This window comes from Balaenoptera borealis, assembly GCF_965194805.1.
Source record: "Balaenoptera borealis genome assembly, chromosome: 1".
Classification (NCBI taxonomy): domain Eukaryota; kingdom Metazoa; phylum Chordata; class Mammalia; order Artiodactyla; family Balaenopteridae; genus Balaenoptera; species Balaenoptera borealis.
Window position 1 is genome coordinate 179315407 of NC_138860.1, and position 21629 is coordinate 179337035.

Below are 21629 nucleotides of genomic sequence, written 5' to 3' on the forward strand. Positions count from 1 at the left end.
TGTTGGGTCTTCGTTGCTGCTCGCGGGCTTTCTCTAGTTGTGGCGAGCTGGGGCTACTCTTCGTTGCGGTGCGTGGGCTTCTCATCGCGGTGGCTTCTCTTGTTGCGTAGCATGGGCCCTAGGCGCACGGGCTTCAGTAGCTGTGGCTCACGGGCTCTAGAGCACAGGCTCAGTAGTTGTGGCACACAGGCTCAGTAGTTGTGGCTCACGGGTTCTAGAGCACAGGCCCAGTAGTTGTGGTGCATGGGCTTAGTTGCTCCGTGGCATGTGGGATCTTCCCGGACCAGGGCTCGAACCCATGTCCCCTGCATTGGCAGGCAGATTCTTAACCACTGCGCCACCAGGGAAGTCCCAATAGATTTTTTAAGACAGAGGTGTTGAATATGCAGAATGCATGTGAAAAAGCCAAAGCCAACTCAAAAGCCTTCAAGATAAAGTAGAATCTCTCTAAGGTAATTCACAATTCTGACTCCACCCAAACCAGCCTTGTTTAGGGAGTAGGCGGGTGCTGAAATTAGAATGCCTGGTTCTAACCCCAGCTCCTCCACTCCTAGCCACTTAACCTCTCCGTGCTTCAATTCCTCCTCCATAAAAGTTCAACCAGCCTCTGCTCAAGTTCTTCCACTCTCCCTGACTATCCAAGTCCAAGTCATTAACCAAAGCTCTACTAAAGGCCCACTTCTCCCAACCCACCACTCCATTTACTTGATTTATAATAATAAGCAAAAAGTCTGAATAACTTATTTTAGTTTTTATCTGTAATCATATATCACCACGCTTCATTTAATTATTCCACCTGTGTATGCCCCACCAATGTCCCACTCATGAACGACACACACTACTTACTGCCTCAGGTGATCATCAGTGGCACAGTATCAATATCAACAATTATTACTACCACCATTTACTGAATATATAGTAAGTGCCAGGCATTGTGCAAGTATCTTGTGTACTTTTCTGTCCTTCAGTCTTCATAATCCTTTTAGGTAAATCTATCTCTTTATCCTCATTTCATAGTTAAGGAAGCCTCTACATAAACTCACTCATTTAATCCTCAAAACAACTCTGTGAGATAGCAATATTATTGCCAATTTACAAATGAGTAAGCAGGCACAAGAGAGGTTAGATTACTTGCCCTAAATCACACAGCCGGTAAGTGGTGAATTTGAGGATGAAGAGGTAGCTGTGATAAATTTCTTCATTTACTGACTCATTCTCAACATCTTTTATTAAGCACTTGTATTAACATCTTTTATTAAGCACTCTTCTGGGAGCTGAGGATACAGCAGTGAATGAACCAGAAAACATCCCTGCTCTCATGGACCTTACAATTTTATTTCTTTTCCAATATTTTCATTCAAGGGCACAATCCTAAATCCTCTTAAATACTTTTTTTAAGATTTCCATACAAAAATATCAAAATTAGATAATAAAAATTAGTATCGAAGAAATGTATGGTACTTGAAACCAGAAAACCTGGGTTAAATTCCCAACTTTGCCATTGATTAGGCCCTGGGCAAATCCCTTCACTTGACTCTCAATTTCATGACTTGTATTAAATAATGTATTAAGTTGCACACCAAGCACAGAGTCTGGCACTTAGTGAGTTTCCCTCTTTCCCTCTCCCCTCCAAGCAGTGACTTCATAATTTTTGTGTCGTCCCTGAGCACATGTTAAAAGGCTACACCGAGCTACACTAAGGGCTGAAAAGTTACCAATCACTATCTTACTTTCCAAGGCAATTCTAATTCCAGATCACCATCACTATGTCTCGGATTTCAGGCCCCAGGCTACTCTGATGCCTATAAACCACGTTACAAGTCGGGAATGACAGCAACTCACATTAGAGCCTGACAGTATCTATAAAATGCTCCCGATGACCTTCTTAGAGGGCACTTTTGATTCAGCAGAGGAGGAATGTGGCCTCCAGGCCAAGCTGCACGCCCCGTGCGAAAGATGTGACACGAGGGAGGAGAATTTCCAGCCTCCAGCCCAAGGTTGCGCCCTGCATACTGCTTCAACTCGCAGAGCTCCCCAACTCTCCTGCCACCTGCCAACCCGACCCCCAACTCCTCGGGGCTGCATCTCCACACCTCCCACCTCGGGCGGCCACCCAGGCTCCTGGAGCCCGCGTCCCCAGCCGCCGTAGTGACCTCCCGCCCGGGCCCGGGCAGCTCTCCGTGGCCTGAGGGGCTGGAACAGGCCGAACGGCCTGACCTCTCACGGGGCTTCTCCTCCGCCCTCCGGGTCAGCGGAGCCTTGAGCCAACTTATCGGCTCCGGGTGGGGCCTGCCGGAGACGAGGAACCCCTTACCTATCTTCACGACGGCATCCGCCAAGCACCGGTCCCACTTCCTGCCGAGCTCTGAATCCGACATGTTCCCCACCCGCAGTTCCAGCTTTCCGGACCGTCGGGCCTCGCGCTCAAACCCCAGGCAAGTCTCGCGAGAGCCGCCTCCGTTCCCAGGCCCGGAGGGCCGACGACGTACCGCCAGATATCGCGAGATGATCTGACAGCTTCCGTACTTTCCGGTTTTTTTCACTTGGTCGTCAAGGTGACGGGTTGCCTGGAGGCCAGAGGTGACCCTGACCTTGGAGCCGCGCCTACCTAAGGGTTGCGAGGCAGACAGGTTTCCTAGGCGGCATCCAGAGCCCTGTCTGGAAGGTCCTTCCACAACACCAACTCCCGACGTTGGCCTTGGAAATTCCCAGGGCAAGTGAGGGCACAGCGCTGGATTTATAGATTCATTTACTCATCTTGGCTTTTTCTCCTTCCTCATTCACTCATTTATTGCAGTGGAACTCCCGCCTTCACCACTAACACAGAAATTGCTCTGGCAAACGTCACGTATTGCGGGGACTTCCCTGGTGGTCCAGTGAGTAAGACGACGTGCTTCCATTGCAGGGGGTGGGGTTCGATCCCTGGCCGGGGAACTATAGATCCCACATGCATGCCGCAACTAAGAGTCCTCCTGCAACAACTCAAAAGGAAAGAGCCCTCATGCAGCAAGGAAGATCCCGCGTGCAGCAACTAAGACCCGGCGCAGCCTAAATAAGTAAATAAATATTAAAAAAAAAGACACCTATTGCCAAATAAAGTGGACGCTTTTTGATCTCTGTACAGCATTGGACACAACTGATGTTGTGTGTTGTTGTCTCTCTTTCCTGATCCTCCTTGTCTCCGCCTTCTCTTTATTCATTTGACTCCCAGGACACCAGTCTTTCCTAATTATCCTCTTCTGACTCTTCTCCTTAGGGGTCCATCCAGGGCTGTTTTTCTCTGCAGCTAGTTAAGTGTTGGTTCGCTGGGTTCCATCAATCCTCTTTACATACTCTCCCTGAGTAATTGCAAACAGTGCCAAATTCTATCTCCAGATCAAGCTTCCTATTCATAATTCAGCCTCTTTGCTGGTGTCCTTTAGTTTTCCCTTCCCGTTTCCATCCTCCATCCTACCAACAAATACAGATTTGACTCTATTATTCCTCTGATTAGAAGCTGTCAATGACTCCTATTCATCTACTGGTTATATTCAAGCTGCAACAATTCATTCTAGGAAACCTACACTAATAGAACTTAGAGGCCCCCTTCATCCATCCACTAATAGAGCATGGAGCCTCCCTCCATCTTCTTACTGTCGCAGGAGCTCACCTACCCCACAGGATTCTCTACATTGTATTGAAACATCTCTTTACAGATGTTTGTATCTGCCAGTAAAACTAGAAGCTCATTAAAGGCCTGAGCTGCCCCTTCTTCATCTGCACACTCCCAGTTCAGAGCACAAGGCCTTGGACAGTAGGATCTTCTACGAAATATATGAACTGACTTGAACTCATTCACCCATATACTTATTTATTCTTGATATCTTTAACAGCAGAACCACTGTTCTAGTCCTTGCTATGACAGAGCCCCTTCCTTCAGGAAGCCTTCTTTCCATGACGTGACCATCCTTCATCCAGCTCGCATCTGAACTATATATCAGACTATATTGTAATTGTTTGTGTGTCTCTTGGATGTGACTGTGAGCTCCTTGAGAATGGGGGCTGTGCCATTTCTATATCCTGATGACCAGGAGAGAGCCTAGTATATATTGGATTTTCAATAACTGCTTTTCGAATGGATGTAAGAATGAATATATAAATGATTGGCTGACTGATCAGTCTCAGAGATGTTAAGTAATGTGGAAGATGCACAAGGCTCTGCATTGTGTAGATTTAGAAACTGACAGAGGCATTTTTATTGGATTCAAGAGAGTTGTGAATTTTTGTAGAAGGCAGAGAGCAAATTACGAGAGCAATCAGAGGCAGATGGTATAGCATGAATTCTGGAGCCAGGCTGTCTGCGTTCAGATCCCAGCTTTTTCCTAGTTTGTATCTATTATTCTCTCTTTCCATGGTTCCTTTCCCAATACGATGCTTTATTCACTGCTGTAGCCCCACCCCTAGAAGATTATCTGACACATAGGTTTGCTTGATAAATATGTTGATTGAATGAATAAATAAATGAAAACTCTGGAGTTTTTATAGTTCTTAGAGAATAAAAACCAATACAAGAGGGAAAAATATATTTTTAAACAGCAATTAAAAAAAAAAAACCCAGCAAGACACTCACTGTAAACTTAGTTACATTCAAAATGATTAAAAATAGATTTCTCAGTGTTGGAGAAGGGAGTTACAAACATGGAAAAAGCTTGAAAGAATTCTTTGCTTTTGGATTGGAATTGAGTGTATCAGTGTGAACTCATGGTATTTAATGTAATAGAGATACATATAAAAGTGTGTGTGTGTGTTTGTTTCCCAGTCCCGTCTGTGGAGAGGGCCTAAAAACAATGACATACCAGTAGCAATAAGCAAACCTAGATCTTGGCTTCTAAATACCATTCTCTACTTAAAGGACCCAGGGCTCCCTGGAAAATTGGCTAAGACTCCAGGGCTCAAGCAGGGAAAATTCAAGATGACCCTGGAATATCTTCTTGTTTCACAAAGTAAGGAAGTCTTCAAAGGATGATAGTGTCATGTCAAAATGTTTTAGTAACTACAAACTGCCTAAAGAATTGCTTTGTTCCTAATTTGAACCCTTTGTGTAAGCTATTATTACCATCATTAGGACTTCTCCCAATTGTATGGAGCAAATGTCACAAAGATAGAAGTTTGCATTTCAAATGGGTAAACACAGAGTCTTGTAATAAAGCAATTTCACAGTAAGAGAGCCAGTATCTTTTTACATTGGATAGAAGAAAAGTGAAAAAAACTGTCACTTAAGTAGCATAGATTTTAGCCTTGACTGGTTAATCAACTAAACATGAACTCTTTATTTAGTTTACTAGGTTGTAATCCAGCTTCATTAACAACACAGATTAGAATATTTTACAGCACAGCACCTGCATATATAAAGGTCTTTTAGATTCCAGTATTATTTTTTCAATTTCCCTTCAATTAAAAACTAATTCCTTTCTTAAAGGGAGATTCACATTTTTTGATTCATATCTTCTCTAAGAGGAGTCTTATATCATCTTGCCACTTCGGTAATGTGTCCAAAGTCAAACAGCTACTAAGTAGCTTCCTTGTTTGTTTCCAAAGCCCAGGTGGCTGTCCTTTGTTGTTGTTGCTGTTGTTTTAAAAGCATGCATATGTGTGAAATACAACAAGCATACAGAGAAGTGCTAAAAACATAAATACAGCGTGACATAAATTATTGTAAAACAAACACTACTAGCACTTCAGAAGCCCACTCCCTGGTGTGTCCTTTGCCAGATCATATCCCTTCCCTCCCTGCCGGCATAACCACTATTCTGACTTCTATGTTATTCATTTCCTTGCTTTTCTTTAAGTGTTGTTATCTGATTATGCATCCTTCAACAATATGGTTTAATTTTGCATGGTTTTGAACTTTATATAAATAGAATCATACAGTCTGTACTCTATGGTATTTGACTTCTTTAGCTCATTATTATGCCTTATGATTCATTCACATTGTTGCATGTATAGTCCATTCTCGATTCATTGCTATATAGTATTCCGTTATATTCTATCCATGATTTGTTTTTTGTTTTTTTTATTGAAGTATAGTTGATTTACAATGATTTAGGTGTACAGCAAAGTGATTCAGTTTTATATCTATATCAATATATGTTTATATATATTCTTTTTCAGATTCTTTTCCATTATGGGTTATTACAAGACACTGAATATAGTTCCTTCTACTATACAGTAGGTCTTGTTGTTTATCTATTTTACATATAGAAGTGTGTATCTGTTAATCCCAAATTCCCAATTTATCCCTCCCCCCTTTCCCCTTTGGTAACCATACGTTTGTCTTCCATGTCTGTGGGTCTCTTTCTGTTTTGTAAATAAGTTCATTTGTATCATTTTTTAAGATTCCACAAATAAGTAATATCATATGGTATTCATCTCTGTCTGATTTAGTATGATAATCTCTAGGTCCATACATGTTGCTGCAAATGGCATTATTTCATTCTTTTTTTATGGCTGAGTAATATTCCATTGTGTGTGTGGGTGTGGGTGTGGGTGTGTGTGTGTATATAAAACACATCTTCTTTATCCATTAATCTGTCGATGGACATTTAGGTTGCTTCCATGTCTTGGCTCATAATTTGTTTATTTTTTCTACTCTCCATGGGTATTTGGGTTGTTTCCAGCTGGGTATTATTACCAACAAGGTTTCTCATCCTTGTACATATATCCTGGTGCATATCGGCATATGTTTTTATATGATATGTAACTAAGGAGGGCAATAGGGTTTGTTTATCTTCAGCTTCATTAGATACTGCCAACTTCAGCCCAAAATGACTGTACCAATTCACATCCTCACCAGCAGTGTATAATCACTCCTCTTGCTCCACATCCTTGCCAAGAGTTGATTTTTTTAAATTACACTCTAAAATTGTTGCCAATCTGATAGGTATGTAGTGGCATTTTATTGGGGTAATCCTTGCTCTTTCAAGTGATTAAGCTACTAGATCATGTGTTCTGAATATATAATAGCAGGAATGGGGGATTCGAACTGAATGAAAGGGTCCCTGAAAGAGGAGAAGATGACAGAGACACTTTGCAAACTTAATGCTTTGCTACCTTGAAGCAGGTGTACTGGGTTGAATAGTGTCCCCCACCGCATTCATGTCCTTCCCGGAACCTCAGAATGTGACCTTATTTGCAAATAGGATCATTGAAGATGTTGTTAGTTAAGATCCGATCATAATGGAATAAGGGGAACCCAAAATCCAAAATGACTGGTGTCCTCATAAGAAGAGGAAGAGTTGTAGAGAGACAGGCAGATACAGAAGGAAGATGGCTATGTGATGATGGAGGCAGAGATCAGAGTTCTGTGGCTGCAAAGCCAAGGGGTGCCAGGGGGTGCCAGCAATCCCAGAAGCCAGGAAAGAGGCATGGACAGAGCCTCCCTCTGAGCCACCAGGAAGAGACCAACCCTGCGACACTTTGAGTTTGGACTTCTAGCCCCCAGAACTGAGGGAGAATAAATTCCTGCTGTTCTGAGCTACCCAGTCTGTGGTTCTTTGTTACAGCAGCCCTAGGAAACTAAACTAGCAGACACCACACTAGATTGGAAATCGTGAGAGCTGAATCCCAGGCTACTCTGCCGCTAACTGGTAGTGATATACCCACAGCAGCTCCCCTCAGATGGGCCTCCCCATCAGCTCTCTTCAGATTCTTGGATTTGCTTCTTCCCCTTGTAGCTCAGATCCAGCTTAATGGACGTCAGCAGCAGGCGGGGCCAGGCCGAAAGATGAGGCCACATTGCAGCGGGACAGAGATTGCGACCGTGCTGTTGGCCCCGGAGAGGCACGAGGACAGGGGACACGGGTTCGATCCCTGGTCCAGGAAGATCCCACATGCCGCGGAGCAACTAAGCCCGTGTGCCACAACTACTGAGCCTGCGCTCTAGAGCCCGTGCTCCACAACAAGAGAAACCACTGCAATGAGAAGCCCACGCACCGCAGTGAAGAGTAGCCCCCGCTTGCTGCAACTAGAGAGAGCCCGTGCGCAGCAACGAAGACCCAACACAGCCCTAAATAAATAAATAAATAAATAAATAAATAAATTTATTTATTTATTTATTTATTTATTTATTTATTTATTAAATGAAGAAATGCTAAAAAAAAAAAAATGGGCCTAATGCTGGCAATGGCTCCCACTGTTACTAACTCCAAGGTATTACATCATTCCTCTCACTTTGTAAATAGTAACTTTACAAACTCTCCTCCATTTCCCAGTTTGAGTGGACCACGTGTTTCCTGCCTGGACCCTGACCCTAAACCTATGGGAGGTCCTTGCCCCGCCTCCATTCCCTACCTAACTCCACCCACCCCCTTTGTTTCCTTCCTAGAGCATATCACAATTTGCAATTATCTTCTCTATTTATTTACTCCTTCCTTCTCCCCCTCCATCACCCAACCCTGCTTCTCCCACCAGACAGTAAGTTCCATGAAAGCAAGGACTTGACTTGTCTCATTATCACTATATGCCTAGTGCCTTGCAGTGTCTGGTACATTGGAAACATTTAATATTTCTTGAATGAATGGAGGAAGGACGAGCAGGAACGATGTCTTCTTCATGTTTGTCTCTCCAACACTATCCATGCCGGGTGCTCAGTGGTGCTCAGCTGATGTTCCATGTTCTCACATGGTCCTGCCTTTAGTGCCAGAGGGGCCCAGTGTGAAGCACAAGTTAAGAGTAACAACCAGAGTGGATTTAAGCGTAGCTTTGTGGCCAATATTTTTTTTAACTATATGTTTGAATTGACCTTAAAGGGAACACTTGAAAAGGTGCAACTGAAGGTGCATTTTCTGCCATTACCTGCATTTGACGTGGATGTGTGAGAGAGCATGAATTTGAGGCAAATAGCATCACTGAATTGGTTTGGATTTAAGCACGTGAACTAAGTGAGTGACAGTTGGTACAAATGTAATCATCATAGCTTGAGTATTAATATTTCAAGGGCCAACCAAAATCAATCAGACATTTTTCCACTATAGAGCTCCCCTGGCTAACTTAATGTCAAGTGACCTTTGATTTTGACCTGGATTATATGAACGCAGCCATTATGGGGTAACTGGATATCACTTGTCTATTCTGTGGGTTAATAAAAAGTTAGGGAATGCAAAAATGATTCTTAGCCAATGCAATCTCTTTGGTAGAGAAAATATTTCTAAACATGGGATCCAAGGAGAAAAAAACAGCATTTTTGGCAGAAAATAGTCTGGGTAGCCTCTTCTTAATTTCTCTTCTGTCTCACAGCCAGAGGGGTTGGTGTCTCCGCCGTGAATTTGTACTTCGGTCTGTCTGCTTCTAAAGTCACAACTTTACCTGGGAGGTTGATGGATGTGTTTCAGAGGGTCTTTCCATGAATCCCTGAAACTATGCAAATCTTTATGTAGGAGTGCATATCTTTTTTTCTTTGAGTCTATAGCTTTCTTCTGATTCTCAAATAAGGTTGAAAACTATTGACCTGGAGTCAAATACAGGTCTGGGGATGAGGCCAGTCCCTCCAGCAGAGGGCGGTGGCTCCCACATTCACTGACCTCCTTGACCTTACAACATTGGTTGTCAAGAGATGGAAGAGGGGGCTTCCCTGGTGGCGCAGTCGTTAAGAATCCACCTGCCAATGCAGGGCACATGAGTTTGAGCCCTGGTCCGGGAAGATCCCACATACTATGAAGCAACTAAGCCCGTGCTCCACAACTACTGAGCCCACGTGCCACAACTACTGAAGCACACACGCCTAGAGCCCATGCTCTGCAACAAGAGAAGCCACTGCAACGAGAAACCCGCAACCAAGAGTAGCCCCCGCTCACTGCAACTAGAGAAAGCCCGCGCACATCAATGAAGACCCAACGCAGCCAAAAATAAATAAATAAAATAAATAAATTTTAAAAAAAGAAAGAAAACGTGCTCATTAGCGCTAAAAAAAAAAAAAAAAAAAAAAAAAAAAGGAGATGGAAGAGGGTGAGCCAGGTAGGGCTGACCTGAGGGCACCAAAAAAGAACACCAACCTTTCCCTGTTCTTCCTGTTGGATTGGTTTTGAAATCCCATTTCCAACCCCCAGTTGCCACATCATGGGATACATAAACTCTCAAGCAGTGGCTTTGGGGAAGACAACCTTCTCCCATCAACTTCCTGAACAAGCCTGGAAGATTCTTCTCAAGGACACGTGTTTTTCTAAGCTTTTTTGCTCGTTTGTCAATGCTGGTTTCTCTTGCTTCCTTTATGGACATGTTTAGACCACCTGAACAAATGCTGATTCATAGGTCCTGGTTGGAATACATTTTTCAGTGGAAACTTAAATGAACTGACCTTGATTCTCACTTGGACACACTTGCCTATAGGATAAACACCTAGCTTCTTAACTTTGCATTCAAAGCCTTTTGAGAATGGTTCTACTCCCCCTTCAACTCTTTTGCTACTCTCCCACATGAGGTTGAAACGGAGCAGGGCCCTGTGGGGCCCTCCTGGGTACATATCCTTTCAGTGTCCGCCATTTCTCGTTTGTAGGAAATAGGTTTCATTCAGCCTCCTTGACCTTCCTTGAGTTCCAAAGGGCAGATTCAGTTGATTATCAAGGTAGGGAAGGAATGCAGAAACAAAGGAGGAGCAGTCAAGAAACAACAGTGCGGCCATGGGGCAGGGTCCTAGTTCTTCCTGAAGGAATACACATAAACAACACCTTTGAGTTCTGCTGCAAGAATTAAAGCCCCCACCCAGGTGGAAGATGGTAACTTCAGGTTGAGCACAAGATTCCTGGAACACTACCCTGTTACCTCACCACCAACCAATCAGAAGAAAGTCTGCACACAGTGGAAGATAAGGAACACTCTGACCCCCTCCCCCGAATGATTCTCCCTTTAAAAACTATCATGGTCGAGCAGAATCTTCAGAGTTGGGTTTTGGACACAAGTCTGCCTTCTCCCCAGGTTGCCAGCCTCCTGAATAAAGCAACTTTTCCTTTCCAACCAACACTCATCTCTTGAGTATTGGCTTTTGAGCAGCAAGCAGCTGAACCTGAGTTCAGTAATAAGGTCTCCATGTAAGGTCTCCTTCTTGGCCAAATTATTCCTGCAATCACTTTGGACCTTCCAACAAGCTCTTGAAGAGGTCACGCCTTCCTTCCTGTTTTCCTAATCTCTCCCATTCTTCAGCCCCTTCTTCCTCCATGGAGCCTTCTCTGGCTGAGAAGCAGTGGATCATAGAGGTGTTGATGAAACCGAACAGGACCCTGTGGGCATGGGAGCCTTTCTGTTCAGCCTCCATGACCTTCCCTGAGTTCCAAAGGGCAGATGTGAACAGTTGCTAATCAAGGGAGGAGCAGCCAAGAAAACACCTGAGGCAAGATTAAAGGAAACAGAGAAGCTCATCAAGAAGATTACCCGAGACCAGATTAGAGGAGTGCAGGCCCTGCACGCACCCTAATCTTGTCAGCAACCCCAGCCTTGAACTATTGCTATAAAACTCCTCAAAACCCTGCCGGGCTGGGACCCAGTTTTTTGGGTCTGGAGCCCGCTGTGCCCCCCTTTGCCCAGCAAAGCAATAAAGCTATTCTTTTCTACTTCACCCAAAAGTCTGTCTCCAAGATTCGATTTGGCACCAGTGCACAGAGGTCAAGCTTTTGGCATCATTAAGGGCTCTGAAAGACTGAGGAAGCAAACCACAAAGATAATTGAGGGGAGAGTCTTGTAAGCACAGAGAGGAGCAAGTGCAAAGGTCCTGGAGTGAGAGCTTGCTTGACCCTTTAGAGGCACAGTATGGCTGGAACAGATTGTGCAAACAGGAGATGAAGTCAGAGGGGTGGTGGAAGCAGATGGTATAGAACTTTATAGGCCACAGCAAAGACTTTGGTTTTACTGTGAGTGAGGTGGGAAGACATTAGAGGGTTTTGAGGAGAAGAGTGACACCATCTCACTTGTGTTTAACAAGGCCACTCTGACCATTGTGTTGAGAATAGAATGTTGGGGGCAAGGCAGAAGCAGAGAATCAGAGAGAAGAATATTGCAATCATCCAAAAATGATGAAAAAGGAGGCAGTGAGAAGAGGTTGACATCAGGATGTTTTTTGAAGTTACAGCTGATGGGATCTGCTGATAGATGGGGTGTAGGGTTTGAGGGAAAAAGAAAGAGGCGTTAAGGATGGTTCTAAGATTTTCAGAGTGAGCAAGCGGAAAGGCAGGAATTGACACTGAGATGGGAAAAACTGAGAGAAAGAAGCTTGCATGGGGGAACAGAATCAGGAATTCCATTTTGACTAGGCGAAGTCTGGAGCTGCCTAGTAGACCCAGTTTATGTGCTGCCCCATATTTCCTCAACTCTTTCTCCCCCCCGTGGCCCCTTGACTGCTTACTCAAAGAAGAGCCTTGGTCACCACACCTAATGGTCTCCTGCTAAGACCACTGGCTGTCTCAGTCTCTCCCAGGGTGAGGGCCAGGCTCCAGCTCACTTTCACCATGCCTGCTGCAACAGAAGCTGAAAAAGCTCCAGGCATCAGACCCAAACGACCAGACCATGGTGGATATGGTTCCTCCCAACGCTTCTGAGTCCAGGATTAAGTTCTAAGCCACGGCTGGGGGAGCGGGCATCCTCAAGAAGCCCCAAAAGGCCAGGGACTACAACCTGAGGTGCAGGGGTAAACTATTATCATTGAGAGACAAGAGATGAGAAGGAGTCAACAGATGAATTCTACTTCCTTCTGCAGGCCAGAAATAAACTTTACCTTCTTAAGAGGCAGCACCATGTGCCGTGGTGTCTCCCCACCTCCACCCCGACTCCCACCCTGGCCTCTCTGGAGATGTTTCCATGTGATCACACCACTAGTTGTGTTTTCTTATGAATATATGATTAGCTTGATAATGCACTCCCTTGTGTTTGCTTACCTTCACTCCTAGCCTCATTTTCCCTTTCTCTCACTCTCTGCCCTGGGATTCCACTTCTTCAATAGAGCATTTCTAAGGCACCTGGCTAAGTCCATATTCAAATGGAAATACAGAGTGAACTGGGGAGAGGTCTGTGCTGGAGATAAAAATGGAGAGTTCAATGCATATATATATACACTTCTCTAAGATCACCTAAGGAAGGAGTATGACAGAGAGAAAGGAAGACCAAGGCCTGAGTTTTGTGGCGCTGTAACATTTAGAGGCTGGGGAGTTGAGGATGAATCAGCAAAGAAGAATGAGAAAGAATGACTATGGCTGGGAGAAAAACCAAAAAGAATGGTTTTCTGGAAGCCAAAGGAAGAAAATGTTTCAAGAAAAAGAACATGATTAACTGGGTCAAATGAAGATGAAGAACTGGCCATTGGATTTAGCATCAAGGAGGTTATTTTGGTTACATTGACAAGGACAGTTTCCTTGGAGGGGTCAGAACCAAAGTTTAAGACAGTGGATTTGAGGGAGATGAGGAGGAGGACTGGAGTCAGCAAGTGTACCCTGTCTTTTCAAGGAGTTTGCTCCAAGGAGGGACAAAGGAAAAGAACAATAGCTTGAGAAGGGGTGGAGTTGCTAGCGGGTTTTTAGGATGGGAGAAATTACTCATGTTTGTGTGTGGAGGGGGATGATTCAGGATAGCGGGTAAAACCGATGATCCAAGAGAGACAAGATAGGAGATGGCTGCAGCCTGAAGTTCTCAGCAGAAATGCTAAGATTTTTAGATTCCAGGGGGCTGGAAGTAGGAGGTTTGATTCTGAGGAAAGAGGGAGGTTGCTAGACATCTGGAATTTCCTTTCCATGGATGCCTGGGTCTCCAGGGCTCAGCTTTTAAATCTGAACATTTCCTTTTTGATGTGGTTGGAATCCCTGAGCGCACAATGTGTTCCCAAGAGTATTTAATTAAATGGAAATCTGGTGTGCATCTGTGACTAATTAATGCTGATCAAAAACAATTAAATATTAAACGTCAGGGCTGTTACCTGGTTCCTAATCATTACAAAGGGCTGAATGTAATGATCAAGTCCTGACCTCCATAGGAACCAAGTTCATGTTAAAATAATGAAAGACTAAAACTGAGCTGATGAAAGAGCAGAAAGTTTGAAAAAATATTTGAAGCAATGAAATGCTGAGCATCAGGACAAGGGAATCTCTTAGAGTTCTCTTCCTCAATGTGTGGGTTTATACTGGATTTTTTTTCTTTTTTACCATATTTTTTTTGACTGCGCCGTGCAGCATGCAGGATCTTACTTCCCCGACCAGAGATCGAACCTCTGCTCCCCGCATTGGGAGCACAGAGTCTTAACCACTGGACTGCCAGGGAAGTCCCAGCGTGTGGGTTTAGAAGGGCCCTCTGGCTAATAGAAATAATGGCAGTTCCACTGAGCAATGTAGTAAACATTTCTAACAGCTCTTTTTAGAGCAAAATATGCTTTCATATGCTTTCACGTGCTTTCATTTTATATGATCTATATAAAATGATGTAATTCATTCAACAAGCGTTTCATGAAATTTGATTTGGCCAATCCTGTGCTAAGCTCTGGGAATAAACAGATGCATAAGACGAACCCTCTGTTGTTAAGATCTAGCCTGGTGCTTCTCAGAGGGCGTCCTGATGTCCACCGTTGTCAGAACCACCTGGGATGCTTTGCCTTTCCTCTCTCTACTTTACCTAGTGTGATTAAGGGCAGCTGTTGTCTCCCGGTTTTGTAAACAATACTTTTGTTTCATTTCTTGTTGAGCGATTTTTAAAGATGGGGCGGGGAGAAACGACTTTGCCATCTTGAATCTGGCTGGCCATCATGACCCTTACGGTCCTGGTGAGGAGTGGGGCGCTTCCAGTGGACCCCACAGATGGGCTGCTTCTTACCCATGGGAGCAGGGTGGGAGATGGAAGGACAAAGCCCAAAAACAATGGCTTGGATGGGTGAGGTTGCTGAGAGCCAGGAGAGTGAGTCAAGCCTAGAGACCCATCTAGCAAAAAGATGGGTGGAGGCTAAGAACCATAGCATGAAGCCAAAACAAAGAGAGTTTATGAACAAGGAGCAGCAGGGTGGAAAGACAAGGAGGTGGTCTGGAAGGAGTCCAGAGACAAGCTGGGGATGCTTGTGGAGACTTTATATCTCATCCCTGCACCGGCTTGAATATGCTGCCCAGGTCATATAAAAGCATCATGGTGGATGGGCCATTTGATGTTTTCTCCCTCACTGCCCATCTGAAAAGTGAACAGTAAGCTCCTTCATGAGAGTCTGAGTTCTGAGCTGCTGTCAACTTTAAAGTGCTCATTTGATGCTCTCAGGATGGTACTTGATACTTCAAATTCTTAATTTGTAAAGAGGAGACAAATGTAGTTCCCTCAACCTACTCTACAAACGCGTGGGGATGCTCTGTGGACCAATGATACTTTCAGTCTGACTTTCCCCTTTGGGAACAGGATGCTTTTAACAGGGACCATTTATCCTGAGAGCTCAGACACTTCTGTCTTCTGCTTGAAACCAAATGCAGGAGAGGGAGGCAAGGAGGAAGGAGGAAAGGGAACTCACAATTCTGTTTAGCACCTGTCGAGTGCAAGGACCCTTCCATGTGTTGTTTCTTTTATTATCCTAATGGCCATCTGGGCTGAGCCTTCTTACCCACTCTTACAGATAAGGAAACCATGTCCGTGGAGGACATGGAATTTCAATGCAGGTCCCTCTGACTCCAAAACTGTGATCTTCCCAGGACATCACAATGACTGTGGCTCTGCCACTGCCAACCCTTGTTCCTCCCTCCCCACCCTCAGTGAGAGGGACACTGTAAGACAGGAGGTGACCAACCTCCCTTGTTTCAAAGGAAGAAGATAAGCTGACTCGAGGCTGAAGTTTTCTCTGAAATTTTATGACTCTGATCTTTTGAACCATGAATAAAATAATTTTTACTTTTAATATGGTTAAACATGAGATCCTCTTATCCAGTGAATAAATGTATGTTGAACACCTAGTTTATAGAAGATGCTGCAACAGAATGTTGGAGGATTTGGAAACGTATAAAATATAGGCAAATCGTATAAAATCACTTTCACGGTTAAGATTAATTTGAATTCAGACATACTAAAAATTATCCAACTTTCAGTTTGAAATTTGTCACTGGCATTCACAAGAGAGGTCAGGGCGGGATTTGCCAGTAGGGGACTCACTCACCTGGAGGTATTAAAATCTTGAAAATGGATGAATTTCTCAAAGAAGATGGAATTACAAGGGATAAAAATAAAGACCAGGATAGATCCTTAAATTATATCAATTTTGGGGAGCTGCAAGAGGAGGTTAAGGCAATGAAGCCCTAGGGATGAAAGAGGAAGAAGAGACAAAGGAAGAGAAAAGAAATAAGAATAAATAATAAGTTTAGAAAGAGCACACACAGAGCTGCAAGAGGGGGAGGTGCCCAGGGCTTCATAAAGGGCAAGATGAATGGGAATTTTTTTAAAACCACAGAGTACAAATATCAAGAGGTCAATGATTTTCTGCAAATGTCACATCTTGAGCCAGTGGTGAGAGCAGAAACCAGAGAGCAGAGAGTCCGAGACAAATCGAGAAAGCTGGTTCATTGTACAGAGGAAAAGGGAAGAAAATCAGATGCGTACATAGTACTCAACATTCAAAGTGGACTCTCAGGGAATTCCCTGGAGGTCCATGGTCAGGACTCAGCACTTTCACTGCTGTGGGCCCAGGTTCAATCCCTGGTTGGGGGACTAAGATCTCGCAAGCCACGCAGTGTGGCTAAAAACAAACAAAAAACAAAACAAAACAAAAACCCAAAATGGGCTCTGAAAGGATTAAATGCCTAAATATGAAAGGTAAAAATATATTCAACGAATGAACAGAACATAGGAAGATATCTTTGTGACCTAGGCAATGGAGACAAATCCTTAAGGAGAGAAATCTGTTAATTTGGTTACATCGTAACTAAGGAATTCTGCTCAACAAATGACACTGAGAGACAGTTAACAGGCAGATGACAGACTGAAAGGAGATATTTGCAATATCTAAAACTAATAAGAGTCTAATATTTAAAATGTACATGGTGGAGAAAAACAAATTAGGAGTTTGGGATTAACATATATACACTACTATATTTGAAATAGGTAAACGACAAGGACCTACTCTATAGCACAGGGAACTATACTCAATATCTTGTAATAACCTATAATGGAAAAGAATCTGAAAAAGAATAGGTATAGATATAGACATATAATTGAATCACTTTGCTGTACACTTGAAACTAACACAACCTTGTAAGTTAACTATACTTCAATAAAAATAAATAACAAATAAAAAAATAAAAATAAGGGGGGAGGGAGAAATGGAGAGTTGCTGCTTGACAGGTATAAAGTTTCAGTTATGAAAGAGGAATAAGTTCTAGAGATCTGCTGTACAACGTTGCACCTACAGTTAATGACATTGCATTGTGCACTTAAAATTTAAGAAGGCAAATCTCATGTTAAGTGTTCTTACTACAATAATAAAAATAAATAATAAAATAAGTCTATTAACAGTCAAACAAAAAAATAAAATAAAATAAAATGTACGTGGAATACCAGCACATCAACATGAAAAAGACAAACTCTTCGTAGAGGATTCAGCGATGTTTGCCCAGATCCCCCACTTCAGGACTGAGGCACTCTCAGACAGAGTGGTGCCTTGCCCAAGATCAAGCACTCTTCCTAAAGGCATCTTGCATCCAGTGACTGGTCCAGGAAGGAATATAAATGCCTTAGCCTCCTTGCCTCGAAGCGGGACAACTCTGAAAACCCATTTCAACTCCAGAGCTCCTCATGGTTCTGTCTGAAACCTTCAGAGCACCTTCATCAGAGTGCAGCTTCTCCCTCTGCATTCTGATTCTGATTCTCTTACTCAAAGGTTTAGTTCCTGAGAGCCCCCCACCTCTAGAGTTCTTACATGCAAATTTCAGATTCAGAATCTGTTTCACAGAGAACTCAACCTATGTCAGTTGATACTGGAAGCAAACTAAAATGGGATTTTAGAGCTGGATCACCTGCCAGTTGCCTGGCAGTTAAGACCCCGTCAACGGTGGTTTGTAGAGTACCAGGAGCCTCTGGCATGCAATTACGGGGCAGTTTTAAGGATTTTCACTGGTGGTGAACTGGAATGGGATATGAGAGGAAGAGAATGAACTGATGGGTGCAGTCCATCAGGTGTTTGGGAGTTTTAAAGACTTTGGAATTGGATGGCTATTGCTGGAAGCTACCAATGCACCGGAGAAAGACAATGAAAGGGGGAGAGTGATTAATCACCAATAAAGGGTGAAATCACCAATGTGTTCCCTACCAAACCCAGACAGATCACAGAAGATGCTGTGGACTACTGTAAACTCCGCCAAGGTGTAGCACCAATTGCAGCTGCTATGCCAGATGTGGTATCTTGGCTAGAGCTGATAAACACAGCCTCATATACATGGTATGGGGTCACTGATCTGGCAAATGCATTCTTTTCCATCCCTCTCAGAAAGAAGGACCAGAAGCCGTTCACGTTCACATGGAACAGACAAGAGTTATCTATTTAGTCTTGTCCCAGGACTATGTCAACTGCCATTTGTCCGAAGGGACTTGGACTCCGGATCACCTCATGAATAAAAACCTATCCTTGCCCTGGGTTATTTCATACTCTAGGGAGAAAGACAGAAGGTAACAGAGAGATCATAAAACAATCTACTCAGGGAGTGCTTGTACTAGTTGGGACTCTTGATTGCAAGGGACAGAAAGCCAATTTGAACTGGCTTAAACAGTCCCAGGCTTGAATCTCATTGATCTGGCTTGGGTCATGTCCATCCCTGAACCAGTCACTATGGCTCGAGAATGAAATACTCTGATTGGCTAGGCCTATTCACGTGCTCAGTCCTGGAATGAGGGATGAGGTGGGGTTAAGATCAGCCCACTGGGCTGAAAGCAAGGAGGGGATGGTTCCCTAAAGGACAACTAAGGGCAACTAAGGAATTGAGGCTGATCAGGTAAAATTAGCAGATGTCCCTTGGAGGGCTCAAGTAGAGTAGCCATCTGCCCTGGGAGTCAAGGGAGGCTTCATGGAGAAAGTAGGCTTTTTTTTTAATTGAAGTACAGTTGATGTACAATATTATATAAGTTACAGGTATACAATATAGTGATTCACAATTTTTAAAGGTTATGCTCCATTTATTGTGATGATAAAATACTGACTATTTTATAGTAGCTTATTTTATACCTAATAGTTTGTACCTCTTAATCCCCTACCCCTATATTTCTCCTACCCCCTTCCCTCTCCCCACTGGTAACCACTAGTTCGTTCTCTATATCTGAGTCTGCTTCTGTTTTGTTATATTCACTGGCTTGTTGTATTTTTTAGATTCCACATATAAGTGATATCATACAGTATTTATTGGAAGTGGTCATTTGACTCAGACCCCAAGGAACAAGTAGGAGTTTGTCAGGTGGAAACGATATTCCAGGCAAAGAGACAGGCTTGTGAAAAAGCACGGAACTGTGAATGGGCATTGCATGTCTAGAGAAGAAAACAGTTCTCAGTGGTAAGGGATGGGGCTGGAGAGCTACTGAGCTCACCTTAGGGAGGATCTATCTAGACAAAGGCAGTATAGACCTATGCCCAATACATTGATATGAAGTTATTATTGTCAAATATTAATTTGATTCTCTCTAGGTCAGTAAAGGGGACTTTGTGTGAGGCAGAGTATCTAAAGTGTAGAATATTAGCTGCTGTGGGCAGAGATGTTTGACTCTTGTTCAGTGATGTATCCATGTGCCTAGAACAGTGTCTGGCACATGGTAAGAGCTCAATAAACATTTGGGTAATAAATGTCTGAATTTAACTTTAATAGTTCGATTAATTGTATTAGACATTCCATGAAATCCTTGAGTAAAGGAATAGGGCTGGGAAAGCTTAATAAAGACAAGGGCAAGGAGTAGGGAAATTGATGGGGTTGAAAAGAAATAGATAATAGTAATAATTAATTAATGTTAGCACTTACTGAGCATGTATCTATTAGAGGTTGCTTGTACTAGTCAGTAAATATCTAAATATCCTATATTCATTATCTCATTTAATCCTTATATCCACCCTATGAGGCAAGTATTGTGATCCCCACTTACACAATGAGGAAACTGAAGCTCAGAGAGGTTAAGTGAGTTGCCCAAGACCACACAGCTAGTTATGCTGATACTCAAACCCAATCTGTTTCTCTCTAGAGCCAAAGCTCTTAATAAAAATAAGTCCTTAAGAAAAATAAAGCAAGCACCTTTTACATGCCGGGTACTGTTCTAGGCATCATACACTTTCTACACCACAACACGTCCATGCTGGTGGCATTGTTATCACCATCATGCCTTATGTTAAAGACACAGAAATGAAGGCACAGAGAGGTGAAGTAGTTTACCTAAAGTCACATGTAAACAAACAGCACAGGCTGGATTTGAGCCCAGGCAACTAGTTCCAGTCTCCAGGCTCTAAACTAATACCACCCTGCCACTTGGCTATGACACTGTCCTGATTCAGACGGGCATTTAGGCTGCAACTTATGATACAGTTTATTTTGATGAAATTAAGACTTTAGAACTAACCCTGAGGGGACTTCCCTGGTGGTCCAGTGGTTAAGACTCTGCGCTCCCAATGTAGGGGGCCCGGGTTTGATCCCTGGTCAGGGAACTAGATCCTGTACGCCACAGGGAAGATCCCTTCTGCTACAGCTAAGACCTGGTGCAGCCAAATAAGTAAATAAATAAATATTAAAAAAAAAAAAGAAAGAAAGAAATAGCTCTGAGTTTGAATGCCTGATTTCCCACTGACTGGCTGGGTGACTTTAACCTCTCTGAGCCTTAATTTCCTCAATTGTAAAATGGGAATAATAGTCATACCCACCTTGCAACTGTAAGGATTAAACGAGGTTAATGTCTAACAAGTTCCTGGCATGGTTCCTGTCATGGATCAAGAAATTTTAGTGCCTTATTTATTTTTTTGCTTCCTGTCTTGTCAAGGATATTGAATTTAGATCAGAGGTTTTAACTCTTTTATGCCATGGACCTCTTTAGCAGTCTAGGGAAGCTGATGCAGCCTTTCTCAGAATGATTTTTAGGAACAAACAATAAAATTCATAGGGTTACAAAGGAAACTAAATATAATGAAATACCATTATCAAAAATGTTTTAAATCTGAATTTGTGATATAGTAACATACGTGCTTGTTAATGCAATGAATCATGAGACCGAGTGGCAGGCTTTATAACTACTACTAGTTCAACGTGAAGTGGGTAAAAGACATTTGGGGATAATTTACAGCACCTGTTATGTGAAATGAAAATATCTGTGATTCCTATTGATGTCAGTTGCTGGTTCTGCTAAGTCTACTGGGGTTTGTTGCCTGCGCTCATAATTGAAGGAAGCGTTAAACTCAAGTAAGAGGTTAGTGGAAAAAAAAAAAAAGTTGTACTTTTTTTTCCCATCCAAGTTCACAGGCCCTTGGGTTCAAAACAGCTGGTCTAAAGGAAGGCGGTAGTGGAGAAAGTCAGGAATTGGCCGGTTTGTTTGGAAGCTCCTCATAAATGGGTCTCTTCGGTCATGCTTTTGGATATTATTTATTTGGCCCTGTATGGAGAGAAATCACACATCTCAAACTCACTGTGTCTTCCTTGCTGCTCCTTGAATGT

The 21629-nt window shown here is 43.1% G+C and overlaps 2 protein-coding genes and 1 long non-coding RNA gene across 4 annotated transcripts in view; 1 reads left to right on the forward strand and 2 right to left on the reverse strand.

The window, feature by feature from the left end:
• NBL1 (NBL1, DAN family BMP antagonist) overlaps positions 1-2434 on the reverse strand; it is a 62876-nt gene extending 60442 nt beyond the window's left edge. Inside the window, exon 1 of one of the 2 annotated variants that reach the window (XM_082403155.1) lies at positions 2315-2434. The gene's annotated coding sequence lies outside the window, so the exon portion shown is untranslated. The remainder of the gene's footprint in view (positions 1-2314) is intronic. The other variant, XM_082403154.1, reaches the window with a different exon arrangement.
• The window catches only part of MICOS10 (mitochondrial contact site and cristae organizing system subunit 10), a 35229-nt gene extending 32784 nt beyond the window's left edge, over positions 1-2445 (reverse strand). The window contains exon 1 of the mRNA XM_082403210.1: positions 2315-2445. Coding sequence (XP_082259336.1) covers positions 2315-2378 — 64 coding nt within the window. The 5' untranslated portion in view covers positions 2379-2445. The remainder of the gene's footprint in view (positions 1-2314) is intronic.
• A 182-nt stretch (positions 2446-2627) lies between these two features.
• On the forward strand, positions 2628-8077 carry LOC309633918. The gene is made up of 2 exons (XR_014247772.1): positions 2628-6207; positions 7718-8077. It is a non-coding gene; the product is annotated as an uncharacterized lncRNA (long non-coding RNA).
• The last annotated feature ends 13552 nt before the right edge of the window (positions 8078-21629 follow it).